Source organism: Talpa europaea (genome assembly GCF_964194135.1).
Source record: "Talpa europaea genome assembly, chromosome: 7".
Lineage (NCBI taxonomy): Eukaryota > Metazoa > Chordata > Mammalia > Eulipotyphla > Talpidae > Talpa > Talpa europaea.
The window spans coordinates 805,154-814,923 of NC_140074.1; the positions used below are offsets into that span (position 1 = coordinate 805,154).

At 70.4% G+C, this 9,770-nt stretch overlaps 2 protein-coding genes across 2 annotated transcripts; one reads left to right on the forward strand and one right to left on the reverse strand.

Moving 5' to 3' along the window:
- Positions 1 to 564: 564 nt before the first annotated feature.
- Positions 565 to 3,490, forward strand: PIERCE1 (piercer of microtubule wall 1; the record flags this gene model as incomplete). The annotated part of the gene is made up of 3 exons (XM_084237149.1): positions 565 to 707; positions 1,822 to 1,900; positions 3,191 to 3,490. 3 exons carry the CDS (start codon positions 565 to 567, stop codon positions 3,377 to 3,379), a joined length of 411 nt encoding a protein of 136 aa, XP_084093275.1. The 3' UTR covers positions 3,380 to 3,490.
- Positions 3,491 to 6,060: 2,570 nt separating this feature from the next.
- On the reverse strand, positions 6,061 to 9,501 carry PPP1R26 (protein phosphatase 1 regulatory subunit 26; the record flags this gene model as incomplete). Its single annotated transcript, XM_084236281.1, has 1 exon — positions 6,061 to 9,501. One exon carries the CDS (start codon positions 9,499 to 9,501, stop codon positions 6,061 to 6,063), a length of 3,441 nt encoding a protein of 1,146 aa, XP_084092407.1.
- Between the last annotated feature and the right edge of the window lie 269 nt (positions 9,502 to 9,770).

A 9,770-nucleotide genomic window follows, 5' to 3' on the forward strand; every position in this document is an offset into this window, starting at 1 on the left:
GCCCCGCCCCGCCCCGCGCGCCCGCCCCGCCCCGGCGCCCCCGCTCCGCCCCCCGCGCCCCCGCCTCGCCCCGGCGCCCCCGCCCGGCGCGTGGGACCCCCGCGCTGCGGGACCCCCCTCACCCCCGACGGGAGCTTGCCCCCCGCGTCCAGCACGGCCGCTTCCTCTCCAAGGTCGCTCTGTTTTCAGACATTTAACTTGGGAGATCGACGAATCTGAACCCTACATCTAGACTCATGCTGGGGGGCACGGCGGCACCGGTCCGAGCGCCCCACCACCCGGCGGGCACCCGCCACTGCCCGCCCGCGCCCCGCCGGCTGCCCCAGGACCGGGGGTGCCGCGGCCCGGGAACCCGCCGCTGCGTGGGGGCCCGCGGGGCCCGCGCCCGCTGAGCACCAGGAGCCCCCCGCCCCCCCGCCCCCCCCGCCCCCCAGGGCGCCGCGGCCCGGCGCGAGGCGGCTCCTTCAAGGCCCGCCCCGTCGCTTAGCAACCGGACGCCCCGCGCGCCGCGGCCAGGGCTGCCCAGAGGCGGTTCCCCAGCGGCTCAGGGGCCGTCGAGGCGCGATGTCCCCGGGGAAGCCCCAGCGGCGCGCAGAGCCCGTGGGCCCCGAGGCCGCGGCCGCCCCCGAGCGGACCAGCGACTTGTACTGCGTGAGCGACGGCCTGCCGGGCAGGTTCAACCACCCCGCGTGCTTCAGGGGCTACCGGTGAGGAGGGGGGGGCCCTGGGTCCCGCTTGGTTCGGGGGAAGCAGAAACCTTCAGCGCGGGGACTGGCTTCGCGGCAGGCGCTCGCCCCGGGCCCTCGCGGGAAGTGTACTCTGGAGGGGAGCACACGGCCTCTACAGAAGTGACCCCAAAAAACCAGCCCGCACCCGTGACCCCGCTGTCAGGCGGGGTGGGGGGTGGGGCGAGGCGGTGCAGGCCTGGGGAGGGCGTGCCTGCGTGCTGGTCTCGGGGGGCGGCTTGGTCGGCACCCGTTGCTGCAGGGGCTGCACGGGGGTGAGGGGGCCGCCCCCGCAGGACGCTTGGTCCAGCCCCTGGGTCTCCACGGGTCGGCCTGGCCGGGCAGGGCCAGCCTCTCTAGGCTGCCGAGGCTGTGGGGTCCTGTCGCCGCACAGAGCTCGCGGGGTAAGTCTTCACAAACTCTTGCCTTTGGCCTGAAAAACATTGGCCGGGTGAGGGCCGCCACTGTGGATCCTCTGGGGTCCGTCCGCTCACAGGGGTGAGCACCCAGGGGTGCTGCCAGTTAGCTGAGACCGTCCTGCCCCTCTCACCGTGGCCCGTCAGCAACCCCAGTTCTGCTCCCAGCTCCCGTTTCTCCATGGCCCGAGGCAGCCGTGCTCTCCAGGCTGACCGGCAGCCTCTGCGCACACCCGGTACTCTGGCACCCGCCTGCTGCAGGGGCGCCTCCTCGGTCCTGTGGGAGAGCGGGTGGTGGCCTCCTGGCCCAGCCGAGCCCCGGTAGGGGAGCGGCCGCCCCATGGGCGGAGTTTGCTGAGCTGCCGTCTGAGTGGCCAGCACGGGGCCTGCAGTGATACCCCTGATCTGCACTGGCCTCGGCTGGGGCCTCCCAAGAGAAGGGGGCCCTGGCGGCAAGGTCTGGGGGCCGGCACACGGCTTACCCACCCACCCACCAGGAGAGTCGGGCTGCCGGGCCGGGCTTGGGGGCTGCCTTCAGGGAAGGGCCAGGGCGGCAGAGGCTGAGCCCGCCTGCAGCGGCATTGCCAGCCTGGGGCATTTCCAGCAAAGCTGCGTCCACCGGCTACTTCAGGCAGAGCGGGGCAGGGTTTGGAGAGTTGAGGGTGCTTCTGGCCTGGCAGGAGCGGGGAGCGCGCCTCCGTGTACACGACCAGCAACCAAACTTACGGGAGCCGAGCGCCCACCGTGCACGAGATGCCGGTAAGTGGGGCCCGCGCGGGGTCCTGGCACCTCCACCCTCAGGCAACCCCAGAGCCCCACGCCCTGGGCCTCCCATTTTGTGGCGAGGGTATTGTTTTTTTCTTCCCAAGTAGTCGTGATCCCGAAAGCCCCGGGTCATCCTTATTCGGGAGCCCCCGGGCACAGCTCCGAGGGGATTGCCTATTCAGAGTGTTCCAGAGCGTGCGGGGGCCACTGGCCCGGAAGCGGGTGCCCCATGCTCTCCAAGGATCGGGTGTTTCTATGACAAACCCACAGCCCAGGCCCACACGGGGCGGCGGGTCCGCTCTCACCCGCACGGCGAGAAGGCGGCTGCTGGGGAGGGCGAGTTGGCACCGCTGGAGCGAAGGGCAGCTGCTGCCCCGCCTGCTAGTCTGGAGCCTGTTTCCCAAGTGCGGCCGCCCCTCTGGCCAGCAGCCGTCCGAGCTCCCCGAGGGGAGGGCAGAGAGACCCCGCGCTGCAGGGAGCACAGGCCTGCGGTCCCTCCCTGGTCTGCTGGGGCCGTGCCCGCTCCCCCAAAACCCGGCTTCAGGGGCCGGCTCCCCAGAACTGGCCCAGGTGTAACGCACGTGGGTGCCGGCCGGGGGTCCACGCTGGGAGGGCGGCGAGGCCACCGGTGCCGTCCTGCTTTCCCTGTGGGCCCCGCACGGCTCTCGAGGCTGCGTTGAATGAGGGCGCGAGCCCTTTCTCTCGCCTCTGCCTCCTGCCCAGGAGCCGGTGCCCGCACCCTCCAGCCGGGCTGCTCCCTGGGCCACCGTCCAGGCTCAAACACCCACAGCCGCCCAGCCCCCACGCCCGGCCTGGGTCACAGAGGTGTCACCTCGCTGGACTAACTCCTCCCCCGGCTCAGCTCCCCAGTGGTCACGCCTGAGGCCTCACAGCCACCCCCGCAGCCCCTCCCCAGGCCCCCGGGAGCAGGGTGGACCCTCAGGCCGTGCAGTCCGGCGCATGCCAGGGGCCAAAGCTCTTTGCACAGAGGGATGAGGCTCAGCCGTAGCTGCCCCGTGGCCCAGCCGGTCACCACAGACCCCGGCCCCTTCAGGCCGGACGCCCAGCGCTGCGGCCTGCTGTCCACCACCCGCCACAGGAGGCGCTCAGCCACGCTGCCCGGACGGCAGGGCCGGGATGGCCGGACGCCATTGTCCACCCTGGCCTCCCTGCTTCCGGGGAACGGGGACTCCATTTGCTCCCCAATTCCTACGTTTCTTCCCAAATACCCAACAACTGGCCGCTCACCACCCGCCCTACCACCCGGTTCCTTTTCACTTCCAGAAAGTATTTTATCCCAATTCGAGCAAGTTCTCCAGGCAGCTGGCCACCGGGGGCATGTTCCAGAGCAACGCTCTCAACGTCAGCCTGGACAGGAGCGTCGTGACCGGGCCCGACAACCGCATCACCCCCTACGACCGGCTCGACTTCCACCCCAGCTACAACGTCAGCCAGCCGTCCATCTGCAACTGACGGCCAGCTGCGACTCACGTCCACCTGCAATGATGAGGGGCGGCCCACCGGCGGCTGGCCGCGCCCCTGCCTTGGGCAATTTGCCCGTTGGCAGGTAGAGACGTCCCTTCTCCCCCGGGAAAGAGTTTTCTTCTCTGGATTAGAAACAGAGGTTCCTGATTTGGTTTTCCATTAAAAATGTTGCCGCATCCTGAGCCTCTGCCTTTCATCTGGGGCTGTGGGCATCCGGCCCAGGCCTGGACCTGGGGGCGCCGCGGCCTGCCTCAGGGAGCCGTGCTCTGCCCACGCGGCTCATGGCAGCCTCGGAGGGAGGGGCGCTGGCTCCGGGCAGGAAGGGCAGCACTGGGCGGGGGCGTTCGGCCCTCACCCACCAGCACGAACTTGACCTCGGCGCCGCAACATCCGACAAGGGTGGGGGCAGGTGACCAGTGCTTGCGAGTTCTCTGCGTTCAATTTATTTTAAAATTTCAATAGAAAGTCCTCGAGCAGGTGGGGGCAGCCACTTCCTGGGGGACCGTAGGGAATTGGCAGATCTGGCTGGACGCCCTTGGGGGGCAGACGGGTAAAGGAGGCATCCTGGAGCCCTCAGGGGCTTTTTTAGGCTTTTAATGATCCTTCTGCACCATTTGTAGTGAGGCCTCCAGGCGAGGGCAGGTGGGGGCCGGGGCCAGGAGGCTGGCAGCCCCCCCCCCCCGTGAATCTTTACTCCTTGCGGGCTCTCTGGCATCCGCGTTCCCTCCTGGTCTCCGCTGCACCCACTGCTGCGCCCTCTGCTGCACCCGTGTCGCCGCCCGGATGGCCCCAGCCTCTGGTTCGGGTGTGCCTGCTCACACACGCTCACACCCTCCTCCAGGCGCCGCCATCAGGCGCGTGTAAGCCCACGGGGGCCGATCACAGACGCCAGTGGCAGGAGGGCGTGAAACCCGATCACAGCCCTGCGCAGGCCGCCCCTGAGAGCGCGTCCTGGAGACGCCCATCCAAAAGGATTCTCCGTGCAAACGCGTTGGGAAGAAATCACTCCTCCTCCCCTGCAGGGTCAGGCCCGCTTAGGGAGGGGCACGGAGCTGTAGATGTGCCCCCGAGGTGAGGCCCCCAGCCCGGGGAGGCCCCCAGTGTGCAACAGACCGAGGGTGTGGTGTGAGCAAGCTGGGGGAAGAGGGCATCTGGGGGGCAAGTCTGTGAACAGCCCCTTCCCATCTACCCAGGAGAGCGCCCCAAGGAAAACCCCGCAGGTGCCGCCCTGAGCCCCATCAGGAGGGCCATTGGGTCAGCGCTTACCAGCGATAACACTACACCCCTGGGTGCTCGGTGGAGGCTTCGCTAGGGTCTTCAGGCAGCGCCTCTTTCCACAAACAGGAGATGCACCCGCTGGTAGTGCAGGGAACCCTCCCCCTCCCGTGCTCTTCACAGGGGGTGCGTGACCCCCGCCCGTCGTAGGCCCAGGCCTGCGCTGCAGTCAGCACTCATGAAAGTGCTGGGGGGCGGCGGCCCTGGAGGCTGCACCTGTGGGCTGCAGGTGTGAGGGGCCCCTGTGGAGGACAAACTGCAGAAACCGACTCATGGGCAGTGCTTGGTTTATTAGCTTAAAAAACCAGTTCTGACAGACAAAACAGACTGGTTTCTGTCTCGAGTGTTAAAAGCACTCCTGGCAATTTACATGAGACTCCCAGCAGGGTGCACGGCAGCCTTTCCTGGAAGCACGTGACTGACGTGGGGGTTTCGGCGCACCCGGACGCCCTCTGGCAGGTGCCCGCCAAGGCGCTGGCGCAGGTGTGCTCACAGGGGCCACGGTGAGTTCCTGCTGGACCCCCGGGCGCAGGTGCAGGGAGTTCATGCACAAGCCAGCGTGCCCACCGCCCTGCCAGGTCCCGGTCCTGGGAGCCCAGCGGCAACCGTGGGCTGCAAACTCGGCAACCGAGCAAAGTCCGCCAGAAATTGCACAAAAATGCCGCAGGGGCCAGGGCCCGGGCCGGGCGACACGGGGCCCGCCAGCCACCAGGAATACGCTTCCTCCTGCGGCTTGGGGCTCAGCAGCGCCACCCTGAGCACTGGCTCCGCAGGCAGGTGGGGCCTCTTCCCCCAGAGAGGATGCTCAGCCCGCAAGAGCCCCCCGCCCCCCAAGGACCAGGACAGGAATGAAGCGCTGTGGTGGCCACGTTGGATGCGAGGCTGCCGCTGTCACCAGCAGGACAGGACACAAGCTGGCCGGCCGCCGCCTGGGACTCCACAGGGCACACCAGATGACCCGCCTGCCGGCCCGTGTCCAGGCAGCTCCCCGAGGAGAGAAGACACGCTCCGCCCCCTCTCCCCCATAGAAAGAGGGCTGGGGTCCTTCCTCCATGCTGTCCAGGAGCCCCCAGCGAGGTCCGGGCCCAGCGGGCAGCCTGCGGTTCCTGGGCGCCCACCGGCTGCCAACCACAGAGTCCATCAGTCGCTGGAAGCCGGCCAGGCGGCTGGAGGCCAGACGCTGCAGCCGGGATGGCCTACAAAACCCAACTACTATAGTTTCCAAAAATATTTCTTTACAGCACTTTAAATAATTTACCAAAAAGCTACAAAAACCCTATTTACCAGGACACGCCTGTTCAACACCTGCTGCTCCCCGCGGCCACGGCCAGCTCCCGCACCGCCCAGGCACCCAGCCTCCCGCGGGGGCTGCGTCCACAGACGCCGGGGCGCGATCACAGCTGGAGAACGCTGCTCCTGGCCACCGGGCTGCTGCTTCCGTCCTCCGCGGAGGCGTCGCTGAGCTCGCTGGCGTCGCTGCCCAAGGCCTCCTGGTCCTCCTCGTCACGCTCCACCACCCTCTGTCTGTCCTTCAGGCCTCCCCCGTCTGCCGGGCCCCCGTTCCTCCTGTCCGGCAGGCTGAGCCCGGCCTGGGGCTTCCTGGGCGGCCACTGTCCGCCCGCCTTCTTCACGAGCGTGGACGAGCTGCCAAACACCGGGCCGGGGCCTGCCTGGGCCTCCCGGAAGGCGGAGAAGGACGGGCCCGCCAGAGGCAGGCTCAGGGGGGCGCTGAAGAGGCTGGCCGGCTTGCCCCCCCAGGGGACGCTCTTCCCGAAGTGGAACAGCTGCGTGGAGAGCAGCGGGGAGAAGCTTGAGAAGGGCAGGCCTTTCTTGGGGTCCATCACCAGGCTGGGGGCGCACCGGGCCTGGGCGCCCTTCTGCATGCCGCCCAGGTCCCCTCGCCACGCCGCGCCCCTGCCTTCCGGGCCCAGCGCCCACGCGCTCTGCAGCCGGCTCTGGTGGGCAAAGTCTCCCCACGGGAGGGCCGAGCCAGCGGGCGGCCCGGCCTCCCTCCTGCAGGCGGGGTTCCGGACCAGCACGCCCTGACCCCGGGAGCCCGCCGGGAAGGCCCCGCCGGCACAGCTCGGCAGCTGACCGAAGGCGCCTTCCCCGGCAGCAGCGGCGGGCTCAGCCCCGCGGGGGCTCGGGTCTCTGTGAGCACACGCGTTCCTGCGGCCCCTGGCACACGCCGTCCCGCTGCCGCTCCTGGGCGGCGCCGCCTCGCACCTGGTCAGGGCAGCAGGGAGGCCGGCCTGCTCGGCCCGGGGGTGGCTCCTCCCTCCCAGAGCCGCGGCGCTGGCTGGGCTGGGCACCGCCGCGCGCCCCGTGCCCCTGGGAGCTGAAGCCAGCTGGGAGGCCCCGCGGCCCCGCTGGCTCCGGGTGCACACGCCGGCCGGCGGGGCCGGGAGCCGCCTGCTGCCCGCTCCGGGGGTGGCCGGGCCCGCTCCGCGCACGTCGGGAACACTCGGGGACTCCTTGGCCTTTGCAGCCAGAAACTTCCTGATCTCCAACTCGATGCTATCGTCACTGTCCACGGAGCTGCTGTCCTCAGATGGGGGGCTGGGGGCTGGCGGCTCTGGGGATCCTGAACCGCAGGGGAGCAGCCCCCCTCCCGTGGCCCTGCTCTGTAACTGCAGGGCAGGGGCCGCGCTGCTCTCTGCTCCGCTGCAGCAGAGGCCCAGGGGCTTCTGGGCTGGGCTCTCCCTGCTGTCCCCCGCAGCCCTGGGGATGCAGCTCTTCAGCCAACGCGGGCTCCTGCCCGCCCAGCCTTTCTGGAGGCCGCCCGCCGCATCCGAGAGCTGCGTGGTGCCGCCGAAGCGGACCCTCTTCCGGCACGGTGCTCTAGGGTCCTTCCACCTCTTTCTGCGCTTGGACCTCAGCAAGTCCTTGATGGCCGTGTCCAGGTCCTCGTCGCTGTCCAGCGAGCTGCTCTTGTCCCCTGAGCTCTCTCTCTCCTCTCCGCTCCTGGCCGTGGCTGCCGGCCCCTGCCCGGGCGCCGGGCTGCCCCTCGCCTCCGGCACCGGCCCGTCCCCCAGCCCCAGCGTCCTGGTGGGGGGCTGGGTCCTGCTCTCGCCGTCCCTCCCAGGGGCCTCGCTGGCGCTGCCCTGGCTGGGGTCTGCATCCTGGGGACACTCCTTCGCCGCCTCCCTGGCTTTCTTGGGCATGGACAGCCGCTGGGCGTGGCTGCCCCTGCGTCTCCTCCTGCAGCCGAGTGGCGGCTCCATGGGGTGAGAGAGAGAAGCCTTGGGGCCCCCGGCCTGGCTGAGGGCGGGGGCCGGCCGGGGGCTCTGCGGGGCCGGGGAGCCCGCCGACTGGGCCTTCAGAGCCAGGAACGTCCGGATCTCCTGCTCGATGCTGTCGTCGCTGTCCACGGAGCTGCCGTCGCTGTGGGCGCAGGAAGGCACGTCTGGGGTGCGGGTGCACGGGCTCACGGGGCGGGGCCCCTCACCGCCCTCCACGGGGGCCGGCAGGATGGCCTTGGAGATGTCCAGGATGGCTTCTGCACACATCAGCTCGGCAGAGGTGTCGGCTCGGCTGGAGGCCCGGCCCCCTGACTCGCCTCTGGCCATGGCGCCGACGGTTGGGGCCGGGCTTTCCCGGGGTGGCGGGCAGGGGTGGTCAGGGTCCAGGCCGCCTGGGCCAAGGTCCAAGGCCTTTGTGGCCGCCGGCTTCTTCCTGCCCGGCGCTTTCCTGTGGGCTTCGGGCAAGGCACTTTGGGTAGCGGGGCTGGGCCCCTGCTCCTCGCCCAGGGGGTCCCCGCCCGCCCCCCTCCTCTTCTCCAGCTGGTACAGCTGAATGGCCTCCTCGATGCCGTCATCGCTGCTGGACTCAGAGGCCTCGTGCGCCAGGCCCGTGCTCTCCGCCCGCCTGCCCCTCCTGCCCAGGCCGCCGCCCCTCCTGGCCTCCTGGCCTTGGCCATGGGTGGCCTCCAGAGGGCGGCCGGGAGTGGCCGGCTTTGTGCTGCCGAGGCTCCCTGGCCCAGGGGTGGCCCTAGATCTTAGGGTCCTGGGCTGTGCCTGGACCTTGGTCAACCTAGGGGGCTTCCGGAAGACGAACTCCCGACAGGCTCCGGGCAGACCCCGTGGGCGCGGCCTGGCTGCGGGCTCTCTGCCAGGTCTGGGCGCCGGTCGGGCCGGCCTCCCGCCGGGCTCCATGCCCGCGCCTGCGGAGAAGCCACACTTGGTCTGGTGCTGCTGCTTCTCATGCAGAAACGCCTCTATCTCCGCCCGGATGCTCTGCTCAAAGGAGTCCTCGCTGCTGGCGCTGACCGGGGAGGTGGCGCCCGGGTCCTCGCTGGCAGCCACGCAGCAGCCTCCCGAGCCAGGGGCGGGCCTGGGGGGGCCCGGGGCCGTCGGGGTGCTGCTCCGCAGCTCAGGCTCTCCCCGGCAGGCCCTGTCTAGGGCCCTGGGCGGCTGCGCGGCCCCGCTCTTGGCCTGCAGGTAGGCCTGGATGGCTTCTTCGATGTCCCTGTCCACGGAGTCGTCGCTGTCGGAGTCCAGCACCAAGGGGCCGAGGCCTGTGGCTTCCCTGGCGCCCGCAGGGTCCAGGGCTGCAGCAGGGCTGTGGGCAGTGAAGGCAGGTGGCGCCGGCGGGGTGTCCGCACCCCGCTCTGCTGGCGGGCTCCCGTGCAGGGCCCGCGCCCGGCTCCGGCCCAGAGCCGCCTTGTCGCAGCGCAGCCGGCTGAGGACCATCTGCACCCGGGCGCTGACCGCCGAGTCCCCGCCGCCCTCGGGCGACTCGGAGCAGCACCCGGGAAGCCTACAGCTCCCCGGTGGCCCGAAGGCCTCCCATGGGGACTGGAGAGCAGCCACAGGGGGCCCGTTCATGAGGAACATGCTAGCGGGCGGGGAGGCGCACGGCGAGGCGGCTCCTGGTCTCCCAGCCCGTTCACACCCGGGGAGGCGGGCAAGCCTGTCGGCAAAGCGTGACTGGGGGCTCTTTGTGCGGGGCCGCCATGGAGGGCGGCCGGGAGAGGCTGGTCAGAACTGGGGTCCAGCGGGCGGGCCTGGGCGGGGGTGGGTCGCCCCGGCCTCAGTCTCCTTGGCCCGCCAGCTGCCCCCCACCCGGTGCCGCTGTCCCCCAGAAGCACAGGCGAGGCCATCTC